This window comes from Mauremys reevesii, linkage group 18 (assembly GCF_016161935.1).
Source record: "Mauremys reevesii isolate NIE-2019 linkage group 18, ASM1616193v1, whole genome shotgun sequence".
NCBI classification, from domain to species: domain Eukaryota; kingdom Metazoa; phylum Chordata; order Testudines; family Geoemydidae; genus Mauremys; species Mauremys reevesii.
This window is the reverse complement of record NC_052640.1, coordinates 5,217,326-5,239,689: the sequence shown is the minus strand read 5'-3', so window position 1 is coordinate 5,239,689 and position 22,364 is coordinate 5,217,326. Positions and strand designations below refer to the sequence as shown.

Here is a 22,364-nt window from a genome sequence, read left to right as displayed (position 1 = left end):
AAGTAGTCCAGCTATATTCACCTCTGGGACCAGATTCTGTGCTCCACTTAAGACAAAATGAAGAATTGCCTCTCCTCTGGTTGCTTCCAGGAGTAGTTGCTCCAAGAAGCAGTCATTTAAGGTGTCAGACTTTCTCTGCATCCCATCTTGAGGTGACATGTACCCAGTCAATCTGGGCATGTTTTAAATCCCCCATTATTATTCAGTTTTTTATTTTAATAGCCTCGCTAATCTCCTTGAGCATTTCAGTCACTATCACCATCCTGGTCAGTAATCTGTCCCTACTGTTATATTCCTATTAGTGCATGGAATTACTATCCATAGAGATTGTGGTACAGTTTGGTTAATTTTAAATTTTTACATATAGTGCCACTCCCACAAGCAGCACAACCTGTTCTATCCTTCAGATATATTTTGTACCCTAGTATTATGTTGTCCCATTGATTATCCTCATTCTACCAAATTTCTGTGATGCCTATTCTATCACTAACCTCATTTAATATGAGGCACTCTCGTTCACCCATCTTGTTATTTAAACTGCTAGCACTGGTATATAAACACTTTAAATACCTGTCACCTTTTTAGCTGTTTACCATTACATGATGTAATTGAAGGGGACTTTTTTCCATTTGACTTTCCCATCAGATCCTCAAGATGGGATGCATAGATAAAGTTTCCCAGAGAGTAGTAGTTAGTGGTTCAGTCATGCTGGAAGGGCACAATGAGTGGAGTCCTGCAGGGATCAGGTCTGGTTCTGTTCAATATCTTCAATGATTTAGATAAAGGCAGAGAGAGGACACTTACAAAGTTTGTGGACAATACTGAGCTGGGAGGGGTTGCAAATGCTTTGGAGGAGAGGATTAAAATTTGAAATGGGCTGAAGTGAAGTAGGATGAAATTAAAAGGACAAAAGGAAAGTGCTCCATTTAGGAAGGACATTGCACCCATACAAACTGGGAAAACTGCCTAGGAAGGAGTACTGTGACTGGAAAGGGATCTGGGAGTCATAGTGGACCACAAGCTAACTGAGTCAACAATGTAACACTGTTGCAAAATAAAAGCAAACCTTCTGGGATGTATTAGTAGGAGTGTTGTAAGCAAGACATGAGAAGTAATTCTTCTGCAGTGATTAGGCCTCAACTGGAGTATTGTCCAGTTCTGGGCACCACATTTCAGGAAGATGTGGAGAAAGTGCAGAGAAGAGCAACAAAAATGATTAAAGGCTAGAAAACATGACCTCTGAGGGAAGATTGAAAAAACTGGGTTTGTTTAGTCTGGAAAAGGAGAGGGGAGAAGTTTTCAAGTATGTAAAAGTTGTTACAAGGAGGAGAAAGGAAAATTGTTTTTCTTAACCTCTGAGGATAGGACAAGCAGCAGTGGGCTTAAATTGCACCACGGGAGATTTAGGTTGAACCTTAGGGAAAAAAAATTCTTAACTGTCCAGGTGGTTAAGCACTGGAATAAATTACCTAGGGAGGTTGTGGAATCTCAATCACTGTCTAACCTGCTCTTAAAAAAATCTCCAAGCACATGTCAGGAATGGTCTAGATAGATAATCCTGCCATGAGTGCAGGGGACTGGACTAGATGACCTTTCAAGGTTCCTTCCAGTTTTATGAAATATCTTCCATCCTCTCCTCCTTACTAGGGCATAGAGAATCTCCATTAGTAGAGCCTCTCCGGTCAGCTTTCCCCCAGCCCTTAGTTTAAAAAATGTTCAATAACCTTTTAAGTGCCAGCAGTCTGGTTCCATTGTGGTTTAGGTGGAGCCCATCTTTCCTGTATAGGCTCCCCTTTCCCCAGTTCTTAATCAATCTAAACCCTAAAATAAGGGTTCTAAAATGTAAACTAGTTTTTTATAGGCACATCTCAGATTAGGAATTAATGGATGAACAATACAAGTTGTAAATAGTAAAAGTAGCCCCAGGTTTCAATGTTTGCAGGGAAGCTGCTTTCTTAGAGCAGTTGTATTTCAGCAATGGAATGGGAACTGGTGCCAACCACTGCTGTGTAGACAAGCCCCCTGCTGTATCTGCTTCACAGCCAAACTTCTGAGTGGAATGAACAGCAGACAAGCTGCTTGTTACTCAATACCATCCCTTACGGCAGCTGTTGCTGCAGGACTTTCACTGCAAGGCACCATTGTCCACACAGGATGTTACTCTGCAGTCACACAAGGGCTTGCCAGGCAGAAACTTGTCCTGGGGACCAGTCTGTACTGGTGCCATTCAGTGTTAGGCCTGGGTTACCGTGGCAGATGGTACTGATAAGGAGGGCTCAGTCAGTGTCAGGGAGGTAGCATTGTCAAAGGTTTTCCTTAGAAAAGTCACATAACATCCTTGGTATTAAGTAAGTTGCTTCTGCCAGCAGTGCACAATGTAACTAAAGCCAGAAGAAGCAGAGAACTAAGATCTAAGTTTACAAATAAAGACACTGTCAGGATGCTTCCACCCAAAGTAAGCATTTATTAAATACAAGAGAAGCCAATGAAAGGTATTAAACAAGTGGCAATCAACCTGGCAATGGTAGTTTCTGGGGTAGAATACTATGGCTACATCTCTCCTTCTCTAGATGGGGTCTAATTGAATATCTTAGTCATGGGGAAATGGTAGGGTGAAAACTTGGAATAAATTAACTAAAAGTGCTGAGCTGCCACATGGGTTTTCTCTACAGGAGCTGTACTGCATTCTTCCTGTTCAAGAGAAACGCTACCAGGGTCTGGACTTGACTTTCCCTGTTGTAAAAAATACTTACACCTCTGCTGGAAAGAAATATAAAGAATATTATCCCATAGAAATAGGGTTTAAAGAAGAATTTCTAGTAGTTTTAATTCTCTCTGAAGATGCAACTTCAAGGTCAGGTTTTCTATGTCCAGCCTCAAGTAATAAGGACACACAATACAGCTAAAGATGGCTGTGGAGCCTCGTTAAGGCTGTGTATGGTACCAAGATGGACACCTTGCAGGTACTAGAATAAACACCTGACAGTTTCCACGGCTCTGGGTATTTTTACATTCTGAATGAGTATCCAAGTAAAATAAAAAAAAATGACAAACCAAGGTGTGCTTAGAAAGACAGGCTTACTCCAGGGACCGCCAGGTTCACTGTGAGCACAAGGAACTAACCAGGATTAGAAAAGCTTTAGTTCACGGTCATTGTTACCAAAGCCACAGCAGCACTTCATTCCTTTAACCTGTTCTTCCTACCAAGGGATCACACCATTCTTCAAATCAGTCAGAAGTAGATGAAGGTTATTTATTGTTGACACATTTTGCCTGTAGTAAGAAGCTTCATTTACACAGCAGGGTGTAAACAGCATTGACTAAAAGTTTGTTAAATGCAACCATAAATAACTATAATAAATAATATATATCAAGTAACTTTACAGCACACATTTCAGGGCCAAGATGTGGATATGCTTTACTCACATGTGCTTTCTGGAAGGAGAAGCAGAAACATTAGCAGCAGTTATCTTACTCACAGCTGTAATCATATCATAGGAAAGGATTGGCATACCAAAGTCCTCAAACCCCTACCAGTGAGGTATTTGACTGAATTTTGAGTCCACTCAAGTTGTTAGGGGTTTGAAAGGAGATACTTAAACAGTACAAAAATGCTATTCAAACCCCAGAAAGAAAACCAAAGCATTTAATTGTCAGCAAAAGTCGTTCTGCTCTGAAACTCAGATGACATTGTTCATGTTCCCCTTGCTCAGCATCTGTTTGAGAATGCACTTTTTGGATGGGAATAAAGCATTTCAAGCAACATATTGTGCTTAGTTTTCCTCTGGTCTTGGTAAACTTTACATGTTTGCCTTACTTGGAATGATATTTCATCTACATCTATGCTTCTACCAGAAAGTGGACAAGATTCAAGAGTATATATTATTCCTACATGTTTCTCAGAGGCGAGGGGGAGGGGAATGCTATAGAATGGTGACAGTTCTCCTAACAGGATTTGGAGCCATTGTATGCCAACTACTACTACAGCTGTTACACACACACACACCTTTCCATTCACTCTCAGAATACCACACACATACACACTTAGTGCCTTTCTCTGTTCTCACACATCCAGCTCTCCAAACATATCACACATCATAATTCCCAATATTCACAGTAGTATACAAAAAATACAGCTTTTCAATTCCCATTACAACTGACAAGCCAAACAATTAGTGTATGTCTGTCTTCTAAAGAGACATGTAATACCAACCTTAAAGTACAGTCACACACACAGTCATAGACCTTATGTGGTTAGATGTGCACCAGCAGGAAAATGACTAATCTGTAGCTCAGTACTGGCACTTAACTTACATATAGTACTGAGCCAAGAAGTACAGCAGTAATTTCAGTGTTCTCTTCGGTTCTTGAGCACAAATAGGTTTTTCATAGGAGTTCAGTTCTAAATGGTTTATGAAGTGATGCCTCACTTTAAATACACCCAATAGAGGGCAACACTTTTTTGCATTACTGAAGGAAGCTAGATGTGGCATGTTTTACCGCTGCAGAACACATTCCATAACATACAGAACTGTCACCTCCCCATATTACACCATTATCTTTCTATATAAAATAGAAGCTACATCTTCAATTTAGCAACCGTGTGTCTTTGTCCCTCTTCTAGGTGTCACATTTTTAGGATAATTTGCTTCCTTTTAGATACATCATTTTTGAGTACAAAAACCAAATCACAGGTGCTTTAATCACTGGTTAATATTTTGAACATGGAATGTGGTATTTTATACACCATAGAGAGAACCCATTCTTTCTTCCAGTATTTAAAAATCAAAGATCAGTGAAGAAATTTTTGTTAGTAGGTTCAGTATCAATCCAGGAATGGCCCGATTAGGACCTAACTATCATATTCTTCCCTGTTCTGGGTTTTTCAGTTATCCAACTCTGAAGAGGAAAGTTTGAAAATAAAACATTGAAATTTACTGTGGCAGTTACCAGTGTGTCTGATTTGTATTTAACTAGTTAATCAAGAACATTTCAGGATATGTAAACACCTGTAATCGGGAAGCCTATTTTCTGTTACAAAACCTGTGTGTGCGCGCGCTGGAAGTTCAGTGTATCGAGTACAGAAAATGAACTCTCAGCTTTCATATGAGAGGGATGTTGTGATTTAAAAAAAAAAATTCTATTTTTGTACTCAGAAATGTTTGAGGGAGAATGAGCTCAAATCATTTAGATCTGAGCTCTCAACCTCAGAATAGCCAAGTTTGCTGTGTTTGCATGGGCAACACAATTTTAAATTACAAAATTAGAAATGTACATGTTCAAAGGTCTTTTAAAATTAAATTATACACATCAAACCAGTCTGTACTAAACTATCCTACAAATATTCCACAAACAAGGCAGCAAAATAACCAGTCCACCACAAAATCTACAAATACAAAATGTAAGTCTTCCAGTAATTACTGTAATGGGAACAAAAGTTCAGAAAATAAATTAGTCTCCAATTCTTCATGTACTGTCACTGGAGGTATTTTCAGGTGAATCACAGGGTTTCCAACAGAGCAGACTCATGAAATGAGCCTCCCAAAAGCATCCCTAGTCTTGGTCTTGCCCAACTCAGCCGCTAAGTGGATCCTCTCTGTAGTGAACAGCATACCGGAGCTTTTCGAGCATTATATCCAGAGAGGAATATTGAGGAAGCTTTATCATGAACATACATGTTTCAACACGGATGTACCGAGAATCTGGGGAACCTGTAAAGGAACCACATGAAAGACTTGTTAACAGGCTCTGCACTTTGAAGATCTAGTTAAGTTTCTTTTCCAAGAATGTAATTTTCACACTGTTGATATTGACGTGTATCAAAGTAATGGAATCCTGTAAATTCTAGGTTCAGGAGACCCACCAAAAAGCCCAATGGAATTTATACTGTTAAGTTTGGTAGGGCCGACACTTGGCTACAGTATCGTCACTTGAAAAGATATTCTGCTCTACAGGAGCCACATCACGAAATTCCACCACATTCCCTGCCCCTGCGTACATGGCCAAAGGGCAGGTATTTGGAGTCTTCAGAAGATTTATTTTTGCTTGAAGCATCTTATTAGGGCATGGCTTAAAAACAGCCACATTATCTCTCTTGTCATAGTTACAACCATTTCCTAACTGCAATGTGCTTTCTTCTGCACCCTTGTCTACACAGTGGGGTAATGCACACGCTGGGGGTGTGATTTCTAAAATACACTAACGTGTGTGCTAACTGGTCCGTGCACGAAGTTAAACAGCACTCTATAGCACGTTAGTGCACTTTACTCCACTGTGCAGACAAGCCCTGAATCTGTCAGCCAAAGAATGTTTTAAAAGGCAGTAAGGATTTCAAATCTAAAAAAGGTCACAAGGTATGAGAGGCTGATTTTATTTATACAAATGTACAGTAAACAACATACCTGCAGCTCCATCTGGGGGTGCAATTTTCATGGGATAAGGTGGGACATGTGCAGTATCTGGTCCTCCATCTTTACATGGACATGTAAAGGGGATTCGTTCCTGGTTGCAGGCAAACTTGATGAATTTGCAGAGTTCTTCCTGAGTAAACATTTCTAATGCACCCCAGAAAAATTCAATATGTTGGTCTGTTTCCATCAGCCCCACCTGATACATGGTGTGTGCCTACCAGAGGGAAGGGGACAGGACAGTGAAATTAGATACAGATGAAGAACATGATGTGTATTACTCTCCTTTTCACATCTTCCATCACTTATTTTAAAGCAGCAGCGATAATGGAAATCAAACACAGCAGTACCCTGTGTCCTAACCAGTCAGTTTTACCAGTACAAGTTCCACTAGAAATCGATTCACTCAAACTGTTGCACTGTGTACAGTGAGATGTGCCTGGAATTTTGTATCATTCTATCCCAACTGCTTCTATAACAGACTGACCTTTAACACAGACCCTTTCTAAACCGCTTCCATGCTGTGTTTTTGTGCACTGTTCTATACCAGCTCAAGGCTGCTGCTGTTGCAAGGCAAACACATCTGAAGAGATCGCACAATATTTTAATACAACGAGTTAAAGGAGTTTGATAATGTAAGCCAAAAAAACAACCTCTCTTTGTGGTGCATTGCCTATAACATAACATTAATGTACTTAAAGACCAATGCCAACTAATTCTGAGAAAGTACATTTGCAGAAATTATCCTGCTGTATCCCATGATGGAATTTTAAATAGCTAATGTAATCTTAGCCAAAGAGGCAGATATTGACTAGAGTTTGGTGTCGTGGACATTTTTAGAGTTTGATAATTTAAATATTGATTTTAAACAAATTTAAGCCCTGCCTGAAAAACAGAATTGTAGTTTTTGTTGAAACAGAAGCAACTGTGCCAGAAGGTGCTTACCAATTTGTTACCTTAACTTTAGACATGTACGTTCCAAAGGGACCTCAGCCCAACGTACCTTCAGGAACTCCAGGTTAATGTAAGGTAGCCCACATGTCCTTAGCTCCATTTCTAGAGGAGTCAGTGTTGTTAGAAGCTGCAGGGGTATAATCGACCCCAGGCCAGCACGCACAGCCGTCATGCAGTCAGGATTCTGCAGTTCATGCAGCCTCAGATTCCGGATTGCTGTTGCATATATGTCCTTATTCTCCCAGCTGACATAAGGGATTCAGAAAGAAATGAGTCAGAAGAAAAGTCTTACTCCCCATTACAAGCTGCAATCCCATTTCCTGGGTTCCCGAGCAGGGGCTTCTGGTCACTCATTCTGATGCCATCTGTTCCCAATGTAACCCACATGCAGCAGCACCTGCTGATCCTGGTGCACGCCCCTTGCTTTCATAGCTGAGAGTGCACGCACACAACATGCAGCTATGACTACTAGGAAGTGGTCACTGTGCAGTACTGCTCAGCCCTCCATTATTTACAGATGCACAGAGGGATTCTGCAGGTTCCCAGCTCCTGCCAGTCAAAGGTACCGGTATTCCCAGCTTTCACCATTTAGCTGATGGTTGAAAAGCCATCACATTTACCCTCATGAAACACCATCCCAACAATGGTGTTACTCACATTACGGGAATGTGCCTGCCTCTAGGACACAGCTCCACCTCCTCGCCGGTCATGCTCAGGTAGGTGAACTTGCAGCACGGTTTGTTAGGACAATCAGGGCTCTCTGTTGCTAGATGCTGGGATGCAATTTCAGCACACAAGGCCTCCAGTTCGGTCTCATCGTTTATCTAGGATGACACGTGATAATATCTAGTAACTTGCACTTTACTGTGCCTTGCTCTTGTTAATCTCTTCAGCCATCATGCCAACATAATGAGTAAAAGGGCAGGTGCCGGCTTTCTCATTTCCCCAGGGGTGCTCGACCCCTGCCCAGCCACAGGCCCCGCCTTCCACAAGCCCCACCCTCTTCACCCTGTGCTGCCCCCTCCCCTGAGCACACCCCGCCGTTGGTCTGCCCCCTACTGCACACGGGTGAACAGCTGATCCACAGCAGGCAGGAGATGTTGGGAGGGAGGGGGAGGGGCTGATCAGTGGGGCTGCTGGTGGGTGCTGAGCTCCCACTATTTTTTTTCGATGGGTGATCCAGCCTCGAAGTGCCCAAAGAGTCGGCGCCTATATCATCCAATGACCATGGCACAGGCACTGAAAGGCACCCTGTACACGGGTAAGTGAGCACACGTGGGTACGAGGCGCAAGCCAACCTTCTAGTTTAGCACTGTACAGATTACGAATGTGGTATGAAATTTCACATGCTGCATAAAAGTAAAATATTTAAGAAGGATAACGAGCATGTCACTTGACCTGCATTCCAGCTGTGAGGATCTGCTGGGGACTCTCTTAGAGGTTATGCTTTAAAAACCCCAAAACTATCCCTGTGACTCACAGAATGTTTTAAAGATAGTGCCAGCCACTGCTGAGCCAGCCCAATGAACAGACACTGCTGCATTTCCTTTACTGTGCTAACAGCTACTTTGTGCTATGCATAAGGACAATTAAAATGTCTATTAGAAACATGGGGTTATGGGAAATTAACATTTGCCAAGCAGAACACCAAGTTATTAGGAAAAGCAATGTTAGTTTTCACATTTTTAAGGGAATATTATAAAGAGTAATTTAAAAACTAAAGGGCATTTCACAGACCATTTAAAGTTACTACTGTTTTATAGTTCTGCTGACAATTGTGCACCGTACTAACATTTGTGCATGAGATCGCCTACTGCCTGCAATGTTTCGAAGCTAAGAGCTGAGTTATGTAACTGATTCACAGCATCAGGTTTCTCCAGATTACTGAATTGCTGGCTAATGAGTAAAACCTGTTGCTACCTAATGTAGAAGCCCTACCACAGTTGATCGTGGCACCTACAGATAAATTGTAAAAGTTAAAAGTTCCTAGTCTCACTGTAAGCAGAGCATGGCCATCCTGGGAGGGATGACAACTTATGATTGAGCGGCTTTCCCATGCCAGCAGGATGTAAAATGACTAAAACTCAGGGTTTCATCCTGCAGTTTCATGCATGATGACAAAGCTTTGCACCCACATGGAGCCGTACTGGCCTTTAACAGGAGTTTAAAGGATCAGGCCCTCAGGCAGTACAATTACGGCAGGGTTTGCTATCAGCAGCTAAGGCCCAGTGCACAAGGGCTATGGGTAAAGAAGACAAAGAAGAAAAGAGGGAAAAAATTACATTTTCAAATTTTTTGACATAGTTGTAGGTAAGGATGTCAGCTTCCTGGAGATCAACATCTGGATCCAGTGGTTCTCCTACTAAGGTCTTCCAGAAGGAGGGTAAGAGATCCAGTGGAAGAGGAACGTCAGCTCTAACTGCAATGCCCAGCAGCTGTCCAAAGAAATGAAGCAACTGCTCTTCCGCATAGGTGATAGGACTAGGTGTCAGAATATACTTCCCCTTAATAAAACAAAACACAAACGTTGAATGATTAGAGAAAACGCCAGAGGTGAATATTTTCAGGAAGTAAGAATTGGCAGGTAAGAGGTTTTCAGCCACGTTAAAGCCTCGTTAGTTGCCTGGAACAGAGTTTCTCAAAGCTTTGGGCCCGAAGATACATAAATGTTGGCCCTTAACAACACATTGGGGTGTTGAAGGGGGCTCTGCTTTGAAAAGCTTGGGAAATGCTGGCCTAGTTTTTTTGTATTAGCTTTAATAGTTTAAGGTCTGAAGCATGAAGGTGGTAAACAGCCCTGCGGTAGTTTGCATACAGAACTGGATTGTGTTTCTGTTTATGCAGTCTGCTCTGCCCCACCTCAGCAGCACCGCAGGGAAGGAACCATGAGCTCTCTGGGACAAGAACCATGTCTTGTCTTGTTTCTATAAAATGTCTAGCACACAAAATAGGGGCCAAATTCCAATACCCTCACTCACACTGAGTTGGGTCTTACTCCACAAGTAGCACTACTGATTTCAGTGCGGACACTTGTGGAGTAAGAGTGGCAGAATCTGGCCCATAAATAACTTCTCATGAAGAAATACAAGGGACACTCTTGAAATCAAACACTTTAAAGGGTGCTTTGGAGGAGATGAGCTTTGTTCTCAGGTCAGAACTACGGCATGTAGCAGACAGACAAGCACCTTACTTCTTGTGGCCATTTTCTAAACACCATGCAGGGGAACTCACCTGCACATTCCCTCCAGTCATTAATGGGAGTTGTATGGCTAACTCCCACATGCATCACTTTGAAACCCCCCCTAGTTGTCAGCAATTGAGAGCATTCTAATCCTGCCCTAGTCACTGCGTGCTGATAGCGAGTGTGTCCTTAGTAAGAGGAAAGCACTTTTCTATGAATTTGCCATGGGGATATCGTACCTTATTCTTATTGACTGCAGAGCTGGGGCACAGCAAGAGCAGGGAAAGCGAGGAGCTCTGTAACTCCTTACAGACCTGCCACAGGAAGTGACGAAACGAACCACCTGAAAGAAAGAGGCAACACTTTCACTCTAAGGGTACGTCTACACTACCCGCTGGATCGGCGGGTAGCAATCGATATATTGGGGATCGATTTATCGCGTGTAGTGTAGATGCGATAAATCGATCCCCGATCGCTCTCCCGTCGACTGCTGAACTCCAGCAGTGCGAGAGGTGGAAGCAAAGTCGATGGGGGAGCTGCAGCCATCAATCCAGCGCTGCGAGGACGCAAAGTAAGTCATTTTAATGCGATCTAAGATAAGTCGACTTCAGCAACGCTATTCTCGTAGCTGAAGTTGCATATCTTAGATCAATCCCCCCCTCCCCCCGCCCAGTGTAGACCAGGCCTAACAAACCACACACCCCCTCTGGCCTCGCTCCTGTTGCCTTCTTATCCACAGTGTACTATCCCCCTAAAATCAACAGGTAACTCCAATTTCTACAGGTGAAACATGTTTCATTGTGAGTAGGTGGATAACCAAGAGTGGGGAAGATGGCAGCCACCTCTAACCTGTTCATGTGCATGTCTGCACTGCCGTTGTTTAACTGCAGAAGAGAACATTCAGTGGATTGCTTTCCACTGCATTCTCAAGTAATGGTCTTGTCTTCAACCGCTAGCTGTTTATTTAAAGGTTATCTGGAGAGATGCAATACCTTTGTTCTTCTGCTTAGACTTCAAGGAGAATTCGTAACCTTATTAAGATGGAACGTATTGTCATAAAAACAACGAGGAGTCCAGTGGCACCTTAAAGACTAACAGATTTATTTGAGCATAAGCTTTTGTGGGTAAAAACCCCACTCCTTGTTGTTTTTGTGGATACACACTAACACAGCCACCCCTCTGATACGTCATATTTTCATAGTGATGGAACATGCAGGCAGTGTACTCACAATATAGTTAAATGCAATGGGGAAATACTGCTAGAATCTTAAAGCAAACCAAGTGAAGTATGCATCACATTAATCTATTTACAGGTATTGTTAGTCATCATAACTGTGTGTCTTAAAAAGAAAAGATGGATCTAATACTTTGAGGTGATACTTCAAACAGCTCTTTAATGACATTTCTGTGCACCTCCAATAACTTCCTGCCATTTGATAGACTTGAGTAGTCAGTAGTGGGGAAAGTTTAACTAGAATTTCCATTTTTCCATCTCCCATGCTATATCCTGTCATTAACCTCCTAAGATGACCCATTAGAATCAGTACATGGAGACTGCACCAATCTAGCAAACAGGAATTGATTTTCTTTTCTCAGATAGTTAGTTCTTTAAACCTCCCTTGCAATTGCATATACCCCGAGGATGGCAACAAATCAGTAAAACAGGAAACTTTTTCCTGGCTCTTATACCAGTATCTCTTGGAGATGCCACCCAACAGTATGTAGCACTGGGGAAAGTGTCTCTAAGCCAAAGTTTAGTGATTAAGTCATTTAGTTAAGCCTCTCCCTAAAGTCAGTATGTTCAGAAAACTAGTTGGCCTCAGATATGATGTTTTCCCAATTTCTTTCTAGCATAAGAATAAAGCATACCAGGGACTAGCATTTCATGTCTCCAAAGAAAAATCTGTACTATATAGCAGATTATATAAATTAAATATAAATGTCTACTCAGATAAACCAAACAACTATCTGATAGCTTAGACCCCAAACTTAGGCTTTTGTTTTTCCCCTTCAAAAAAAGGGAAACTTTTTTTTTTTTTAAATTAGCTTAATTTAAACCTTTCCCCTGAAGTGTCTGCAACTCAGCTATTGTAACACAGGGTTAATCAAAAAAACCAAAAAGTGAACCTGACCAGTGTACTCTCACTGTCCCAGCCAAGTTGCACTCAAATATCAAACGCAAAGTGTTGGGAGAAAAGGAGACATATCACACAGTCAGTCGTTATTTAACAAAAAAAAGTTCTTACCTAACTAACGTTCTTTTAAGTAGAGCATCACTGTTGTGTCACTAGGGTTCTGTCCCTGTACTACTTATTCAGTCTAAACAGTCATTAACTTTTATGGAAGCTGGTCCAAGTAAAGACGACAAGCTCAAGTCCTCTCTAGCCTTAGTTCTGCCTGCCTCCTTTGGGCACATTCTGATCAACACGCCCAATGCTACGTGTCACTACTGTTCTGTCAGACTGTAACTTACTTGTTCCATGAACCTCCTCTCCAGTGAAGCGAATGTTAAAGGCGTATGTGGGATCACCACCACTGGCGAGTTTAACACAGAGCTGAGAGGACGGCACACAGGCTAGCTGCCTAGCTGCCTGGCAGAAGTAGGAATTTTCTGAAGAACGGATCTCCCCTGTTTAAAAGAAACATTTTTAAAAACTGAATCTACTTTGAGTATTTTGTGTTCATAAGCAAGTGAGCTTGGTTATTTTAAGACCAATTTGAAATCATAGGCAGTAAATGAAAATAAATTTTAGAGAGAATAAATCATGCACATACCTCCCACTATTTCTAATGGATCCAGTGTGATTTCTGGGGCTGCATGATCTGCTGTTCTTTGCACAGTGGCATTCAGCACTCGATTCATTACAGTCACCTTTGTGTCATAAAAGATTAAACCTAAATAAAGAAATACATGTTTATGTCTACAATTGGTCCTTCTGTAATTTTATTTCCTGAAATAGTCTGATGAACAACATTTTGGGACTGATTTAATCTTCTGTAAGCCTCAGTCTAAGAGCTGGCCAATCCAAACAAACCTTTGGACACTTTTGGTATTCAGAGTTAATATTTATTGGAAGACACATGTCAAATAAGTACTTTATCACGATATTTCTGTACAACAGATTTCTTATATGAGTATTTCCTGCCAGCCAAACCATAAGCTGTGCAAGTAAGATAGAAAAGCACATTTCTAAATAGCTTTCTGAAATCTGGCATGCTCTGAGGGTGATACTAATGACAAGAAGATATAAATAAGTGTGTCGCATGGCACCCCAAATCCAGACGCTACACATAGACAGAGACTGTGAACACTCAACTTTCATACCTTAGGTTTGCAAGTGCTCTTTTCTGGTTGGGTAGAAGCAAAGATCCAGCATCAGCTATTTCTCCAGAGTAAATGAAATGATTGATCTGGCTAGGGTAGCCTAAATCTTTTACTCATTTTATGATTATTGGAGAGTCTCATGAAGGCTTCTATCTTTGTAAGCCTCTCACTTCTGTGGCAGTTAGCAGGCTCACCAGTTCTGGAACCCTTAACTATATTGTATGCTCTTGTGACTAACATACCACTTCAGCCTTATTGTTAGTTATATTGTGGTAGCACATGGAATCCCCAAGCAGGACAAACGTCCCTTGTGCTAGGTATTATACACAAACAGAACAGCCTGTCTCCATCCTCCAACCTTACAATCTAAATATTTATGTTTGTAGTGAGATACAGCAGCCTCCTCGTTACAGCAATTTCTATTGTGTTTTCAGGGTACTTCAGCAAGGTCATTTGAAACATAGCACTGCCCTGGTTGGTTCTCCCTTACTCATGTGCTCACGTCGTTCTCAGACAGTCACCCCATTCAGTCAGCGTACTGGGTTAGCCCGTTGAGAAGCAAAGTCAAGGAGCTTTTGTCAGTATGGTGATCAGCTCTCTATCTCCCCACAAAGATCTCCGATTTCTGAGGTAAGTGTGGATTAATATTTTCTCCTATCTGTACCAATTAGAGAACCCCCAGAACATGCTAACTTCCCCCAAGCATCAGACATTCACAGAACTCATGCAGTCCTAGAGACACTGACCTTTGGCCTCTTGCAATAACGCAGCAATACTATTAGTGTACATTTCTGTCTGTCGCAGCTCCACCAGTGGTAGGAAGAAGGTCTCCAGCATGGTGTTCAGAGACTGAAGCAGTGCAAAACGCAGACGTAGACTTTCAATGGGAACATCTAAGATGGGGAAAAAGTTCAGAAACAGAGAGGTAAAGGACAGGACAGGAGTCCCCAAACTCATCACACTAGCACCCATTCTGGCATAGTGACCTAGTGACCACAGACTGCATGGGCCCTGCAGAACGAACTACCCTCATGTCCATTAGAGGCAGCCCCCGCAGGCTAGGGTAGAGACACACTGACAGGGTTTTGTGCGGGGGAAGCCTGCACTGCCATTGCTTATGCTGTTCCTTTGCTGTGGTGACCCAGAGGACTTCAGTTTCCAGGGCTGTCAATTCAGTGCTGAATTCACAGCCCTTCACTAAGTGTTTCACACTCAATCCATAAGCAATCTATAACCACGAACTGAAGAGGAATACAAGTGTATGAAGTAATAACTAGAAACCCCCCAATTTGTGCATACTCAGCAGACAAGAGACTCTGGGATCAGCTGCGTCAGCTGGATCCAAGTAAACTTCATGTGGGTGCAGTCGTGCTGGGGTAATTGCAAGATGGCGGCAGAGTCGGTTGATGTACTGCACAAGGGCTACGTCCATTTCCAAAGTCCACTTCCGGGATGCTTTCTGGGCATGTCTTGTGTCAATGCAGGCACACCTGAAGAACAAGGGGATTAGAACTGCTACATGCAAATGCTCCCCTGGACTGTATTAACCATGAAGCCAGGGGGTTTTAGGTCTCTCCCTTTCCCTAAGTACAACTCCTTTAGCCTAGAGATTAGAATGCTTCAGCTATGAGGGAGAACGAATCATTATCATCCCCCCTTGCCTGACTTTCATCACCTGCCTACTAGGCTTACTGCACTGGGCACTTTCTACTCTGAGCTCTTAAGCAGACAAGGGAGTGGGATATAGCAGGCAGGCAATTTGCAGCTCAATACCAGGGAAGAGGATCAATCCATTTTAGGGACTTCTCTGCTTTGAAATGGTAACAGGGAAGAAAGTAACATGATGACTGAACATTCTACTCTGTACTGGCTCCTTCAAAACAAGTGGAGAAATCTACCGAAGCAGTTTCAATACCAGGATGCACAGAATGCAGGTCCGATGTGGCACAAAGCCAGAGAAGGCCAGTTTAGGCAACAGCTGGCAGTGCACTTTTTGACAGATCAGTTTATTGGGGATTTTGGAAGTAAAAGGGACAAAATGAATTAATTTTGTTTAAACCAGGTTTCACAATTCAGGTGTGATCCTCCTAGCTAGCATATGCATGTGGGAGCCAGGAACATCATCCTGGCAGCTGAATATGAATCGAGTCCCTTAAGTAACAATCTAAGAAACTATTTAACAATTCTAGGTTGAGGCATTGTAACCATGTCCAGAAGTGTACTGAACGTTAGTAAGTTTCAGACTACCTGTAGTAAAACTGATCCATTCCAAACACGTTCAGATTAAGCACTAAATTCTATACCACTTTTACAAAACATGTATCGCACCTTTCAAAATGAAGATCATATCCACAGGACAAAATAGCTCTCCAGACACTGCGGATGTCCTGTTTGGCTCGATCAACAACAAATCTGTGAAATCCATCCAGTGTCAAATACTTCTCTTCTGGAACTGACAGCAGAGAGGTAAGTATCAAACAATTAGTAACTTACCAGAAAAAAATGTATATCAGGCAGGCTTATTTCCAGAGTGTTTGCTTTTGTCTGGCTACCCTCAACTCACAGCCAAAACTCAAGCTACCTGCCTGCTTCCCACTGGTCTTGTCCTCTCCACAAGGGACAACTCCAAGACAGCCTTTCCCAGAAGAAAATCTGAAAACATCAGGGTTGCTAGGGTTTAATCCAGTGTTCGTTTCTCCCTTATCAATGACTCCATCAAGGAGCATTTCTGCCTGAGAGGGAACGCTATGCTAGCTCTCCTATAAACTGACCATGTGTTTCCAAAAGCGAAGGGTGGAGCCACAGAATGAATCCTCATTCTCAAGCCTTGCTGGCCCGGGAGTGGAATATCAAGTGAGAGCCTTGCACTCCATTCCCCTGCCTGGCGGTACCAGACCCGAGACTGCCATGCTAGCTACGCAGCATTTCTGAAGCTTTTATTTCAGCTTAATAGATTACAAAAGTCTTACTACAAAGAAACCAATTCCACACTAAAACTGAGGAACACACAGGGCAAGTCCCATTGTTCAATCACATTCTGTCTCCATTACACATTGCCTTTATACCCAAAGCTCTTTGGACGTAGAGGAAGACTAGTTCCCTGCCCCAAGTGCTTAGTACGCCGCTGGAGCTATAATAATCATCACGTGTCAAGTTCTGCCCTCATTTACCCCAGGGACTCCAGATTCACGCTGATACAAGTGAGAGTGGAAACTGGACCAACATTTGCCATTAGTTTAATCTTTTAGACAACATGTAAATTAACCTCATTTAAAAAAAGACAAGTGGTCTTTCATTTTTAGTCTAGAAATACCTGGCCAATTGACATGTTTGAAATCTTTACCCTTTGATAGCTTGTTTTCAGAGATAAAGGAATGAGAAGAATTTCTACATAGCCCTTACCTTCTTGTTTCTTTGTAGGAGACTTCTCTGGGTCCTTCTCATCAGGTTTGCCCTTCTCTGGAGATTTTGGCTTTACAGTAGGTTTTTTCTCACTTAAAGCTGTTCTGCTGTGGGACAGAAACTTTTTTTTGGTTAGACTGGACATTTCCTTAAACGACCGAGTGTGGTATCAGTCTAAAATATGAAATATTGTTTAACGTAATAAATGATTTATGCCCTCAAAGCCATGAGTTATTTTAGGTCACCTCTTGATTTTTTAAATTTTCTTTTAAAATCATCTTCTGCACACCAGTATGAAAGAACACCAAAAAGGAAAAGCTAGTTCCATGCAGAAAAGTCAGCTGTTTTATGACTGCAGAAAAGTTCAAGGCACTAACCTGACACTATTGAGCACAGACTTTTCCTTTGCAGGTGGTTTAGTAACCGGACGTTTGGAGCTCACAACTTTCACTGGATGTTGCTCTTTGCCTGCCTTGTTATACTTGCTCTTGTCAAACTTAGGCTTGGGGACACCGTATTTCCTTAAAATCTTCCAAAAGAGAAATGAATGATTAGCCAATATTTTCAAATTACACCAGGAGAGTAATTAAAGAGGCGTTTTACACACAGCTACCTGAGTGAGTTGGTCCTCCAGCACCTTCTTTGGTGGGCGGACATTTGTGAAGAAGACATGGAGAAGGTTTCCAGGAGTCTGGGAATTTATTTGCTCTTTGCTCAGATAAATATCAGCAACTTTAATGGGTTTCGCTGGAGTTAGGCTCAGCGTTTGTTCAGAGTGAACACAGCTCTTAAATATTTCTGAGAGGACTTCTCGAGCACCTGGGACCAATTTCTCACCTAATACAAAAAATTGCAATACAGTACAAATCCAACATAAAAAGAGAGTTTAGAGTCAAGACCCTGGGAAGATGTGTTTCTATTCATTCACTATATTATTAAAAAAAACTTGTGCTCTAAAATACTAGACAGCAAATAATTTAGAAAACAGTACACAAAGCAGTCATGACATTTTTAAAGTTCAATTTATGGTACTGCAGACAGTGCCTTCCATTTATTTTGATCCACTACATTAGTGTAATTTTGAGCGACATCAACAATTGATTTAGTTATCCAGCAGATCCCCAGGTGCACATCACAATTTGCATAGATACACAATAGTGTTTATGTCAATAATTGAATTAATTGTTCTCTGAGGCCAATTCCTCCCTGCCTCCACCCCCGATTAATCTTTTCTCCCCCTCATTTAGAATTTAGGCCCCATCCAACTGATATAATTTTCTATAGCTTTCTATGATTTGATTCAAGAGTTTTTGATCACATTGTTAGAATAAAATTAACCATTGACTGATGTAAGTCGAAGACTATGGGTAAAATTCTGCTCAGTTATTCTGGATTTGCCCCAGCATAACTCCGTTCAAGTCAAGGAACAGTTTGGTCTAATAATATTTGCAAATGGGTTAAAATCATAATTTTTTTTCCTGTCAGCTATTAAATAAGTTAATCATGAATAACATTTTATTTAGTATCTGACCAGCTTTAGCGATTGTTGAATGTGCTAATTCTCACAAATCCCCTCCCCCTAATCTATTGGCAAGTAATTTATATGAGAACAATTTTTTCCATTGTCAGTCAGTCTGTCAATGAATTATTCTGGATTTACACCAGCATAAGTGAGAAGAATGTGACCACTGCATAAAACATGGAAACAAGGTATTTACCAATATGAAAGATACACACCTTTTATCGATTTATCATTAAAATAGTCTTCTAGGACTGGGCTCCCTTGCGTATCAAATAAACTCTGATTTACAGTAGATACAGTTAAAATCTCCTCAGTTGACATTTCCATTAATTCATCTTCACCGTCCAGACTTGATAAACCAATCAGATCACTACTGTTAAATAAACTGGCTCGGATTTTCTCTATTTTAGCTCGTGACCTTATCTGCGTAAATAACGAAAGTAGTTACAAGGAATTCTGATGGGGAACAAATTATCTGTCATTTATATTGGTTAAATCTTGCGTTCTCTTTTCTTGCAGAGGTTTAATGTTACACATGTGCTACATTAATCCTCTGATACCAGAATTCAGATTTACCTGGCAATACATACACTCTAAGAAGTGGGTTCTTTGAAACCACCACACCGTGGGTTAATTACACAGGCCTCTGAGCAATGACTATTCCATTTCTTAAGTTTGGAGGCAACTCTCAGAAGCCTTGAGATACGAAAATATTAGTTCTAGATCAACTTGAAGGTTTCAGGTTCACCTGCAGTTCTCCTCAACTGTGCAGTAATTAGAAAATATCTACATAAAATTGGCCCTTGGAACCAGAGCTATTGTTCCATCTCCCTAACTTTCTTGGAAGCTGTGAATATCAGTAATGCCCCATTACTGGAGTAGCTACAGAGCAGTTGTAGGGTTCAACATGATTATGTTACCAATTTCCTTGTACAGGGTCTATTGCTTGTTTGTTTCAATGTTAATATCTTTGGCTCAATTAAAAATTAAGACAGCTGAATACATTCTTTTGGAGTAAACTATATTTCCTTCTGTAAGAGGAGCTGAAACACAAGCCTAATTCTGAAGCTGCAACAAACTTGAGGCAGATGTTACTGAAAGCATCTGGAAGCCCGGGGGAGATTTTTCAAATATGGGATTTAGGAGCACTAGACTTTCAATAGCATTTGCAGTCCTTTGGAAAGGAGAATTTTAAACAAGCAGATGTTAGCCCAAGTATGCCTCCCTTTTGGCAACAAAGTTCAAAACCATTCAATGTCAAACCATAATACTGATGGAATCAAGTACATTCTTCAAGTCTACTAAAGTAACAGACTCTAAAAACCCGCAGTGACTCTACACTGTTGCATTCAGAAAGGATGTTGATTTTAAAGGTTCTGATAAAGGCAAGAGAAAGTGTTTAGAGTCACTGCACTGTGATCCCTGGGGCAAATCTGAAGATAATTTAGTACAAGAAAGCACAGCCATCAAATTCTAATTGGAATGCGTTTTATGCTGTGTCCTAGTTAGACAGCATAATTTGTGCTGAACTATTCCTTGTTTATAGTACCTGCCACTCTCCATCCAACATACAAAAGTGAATTATTCAAGTTGTAGTATTACCCCGCCACGAGTCTACATGGAAAGGAAACACCCTCTTTGGCCCTGTGAGTCACCCCCACAGTGTGGCGTAGAGAGAAGTGAGAAACAAGATTTGTTTTGTTTTTGAGTTTGGGGGAAGACGGTTACTAGAATTGACATCATTCATTTAGGACAAAATCTGACCTGACTGCTGCAAGAAAGGGAGCTACAAATGAATCCCTCACTGCCTGAAAGCTGTTACCTCCACTACTGCAAAACCCTTGATTGGCCGTGACATCAGTGGCTGGTTGTCCAGTGACGTGACAGTGTACATTGATCCAACATCAGATACAGACGCTGTTTCTACATTGTCAAGTGGTTCCCCAAGACTGCCAAGGCTGCCAAGGCTTCCAGTGCTGCAAAGTGAAAGATCTAAACTCTCCTGGCTGGAAACAACATGTGGCTCTAGCAGTCCTGGTGGAATGGCCAACTCCAGTGAAGCTTGAAACTGGTCTACAGAAATATCGCTAATTGTCCGAGAGATACCCTGCGAGCTGCAGAGGGAGGCCTGGCTTGTCGAGGCTGAGGCACTAACACTCATGGCAGGTGTGACGCTGCTAGAACTGCTGATATCGAGACTGTCTGCACTACTAGATACAGTTGGTTTTTCCAATTCAGTCCTACATTCTCCTCCTCCTGCTTTGTCCTTGATTTTTTTGGGGTCCTCTTCCTGCAAAGGGATGTAGATTTCATCTTTGAAGACTCCACCATGTGCGTTACATGCCTTCCGGATTGCACTTCTGACAATACCCTCCTCTAAGTGAGTTGGTATTCCAGAAATCACAAGTAACCGACTATGAGCTGTTGCACCCACTAGTGCCTGGCAAGCATCAGCTACAGCATCATTTGTCACACCTAGCCCTTGTGGATCCTTTTTAGTTAGGTGTCTGAGAATTATAAGTAAGGTCAGTGCTCTATGAAACCATAACATATCCTCGGGTTTGCTTCCTCCTATATTGAGAATTGCAGTGTCAGTCTCAGCAGCTCGGGATGAAGACCGTTTACCTGAAGACGATGTCTTTTCCCGCTTCATTTTGACCTTTTTCCTCTTTGACAGGAGGCTTGGGCTCTGGGGCGTCTGCCCCGGAGAAGATGAAGAGGAGGAAGATGAATCACTTAGATTTGGGGCATTTGTGGATGACATCACACTAGCTGTTACACTCATGTTGATTGGCAGAGTCACTTCTGCTACAGCTAGACAGCCTTCCATCAGAGCGTGAAAGTAGGTTGAAAATCTTCCCTGGTCAGCCACTCCCACACCAGAGCCACCACATGCATTTCCAGACACCCAGTTTTGAGTTTCTTCATCGTATAGTTTGTGCAGTTCTGACTGAAGAGCCATAAGCATGGCTAGACAGGGATTTAGCTGAAGTGCAATGGAAGAAGACAACCCTGCTGGGTTCTTTTTCTGTTCCAGATTATGAATTTTGCGAAGCAATTCTCCCAAGAGATGAAATATCAGTTCCTTCACACAAGCTGCCATGTCTGTTGTCCAGAGAAAGTTCCCTATGTATGGAAGACAGACAGACATGGGAATTAGATTTATTCCAATGTGACTGGATTTATTACATTAATTATGACAATACCATTCAATGAGTGTAAAATCAAGCGAGGCCACTTACAAATCCATGGGGACATTCTTCCCACAGAGACATCTTCATACAACCAACAAATACATAATACTAGAAGGTCCTATGGCAAAACAAACCTACATTTTGCATCACTCAAGTTCAGCAGGCTTTAAATGCAGCACCTTCATTAAAATTAAAAAATGACAGAATACAACCTGATCAGTGGGCCTGTGTTTGCTGTAATGTGATGGATGTCTCCACATTTTCAGTTTTTGTTATACTCCAGATTTTTCAATTCACAACACATAATTGCATCACAAGAAGCCTTTAGGGGAAGCTGGAGGTACTGGCAACTGGGTAGGGATAACTGGAGCTTTGTGGC

At 41.7% G+C, this 22,364-nt stretch overlaps 1 protein-coding gene across 8 annotated transcripts in view; it reads right to left on the bottom strand.

Annotated features, from left to right (window-relative positions):
* Positions 1-2,440: 2,440 nt before the first annotated feature.
* HECTD4 (HECT domain E3 ubiquitin protein ligase 4) overlaps positions 2,441-22,364 on the bottom strand; it is a 112,829-nt gene continuing 92,905 nt past the window's right edge. For 7 of the 8 annotated variants that reach the window (XM_039504791.1, XM_039504796.1, XM_039504794.1 and 4 more), the window contains exons 61-76: positions 20,614-21,917; positions 19,007-19,214; positions 17,883-18,106; positions 17,647-17,798; positions 17,270-17,376; positions 16,196-16,319; positions 15,167-15,357; positions 14,614-14,760; positions 13,318-13,437; positions 13,016-13,171; positions 10,782-10,885; positions 9,644-9,865; positions 8,019-8,185; positions 7,411-7,606; positions 6,402-6,624; positions 2,441-5,711 (exon numbers count right to left, since the gene is read on the bottom strand). In XM_039504791.1, coding sequence (XP_039360725.1) covers positions 5,575-5,711; positions 6,402-6,624; positions 7,411-7,606; positions 8,019-8,185; positions 9,644-9,865; positions 10,782-10,885; positions 13,016-13,171; positions 13,318-13,437; positions 14,614-14,760; positions 15,167-15,357; positions 16,196-16,319; positions 17,270-17,376; positions 17,647-17,798; positions 17,883-18,106; positions 19,007-19,214; positions 20,614-21,917 — 3,782 coding nt within the window. In that variant the 3' untranslated portion in view covers positions 2,441-5,574. The remainder of the gene's footprint in view (positions 5,712-6,401; positions 6,625-7,410; positions 7,607-8,018; positions 8,186-9,643; positions 9,866-10,781; positions 10,886-13,015; positions 13,172-13,317; positions 13,438-14,613; positions 14,761-15,166; positions 15,358-16,195; positions 16,320-17,269; positions 17,377-17,646; positions 17,799-17,882; positions 18,107-19,006; positions 19,215-20,613; positions 21,918-22,364) is intronic. The other variant, XM_039504792.1, reaches the window with a different exon arrangement.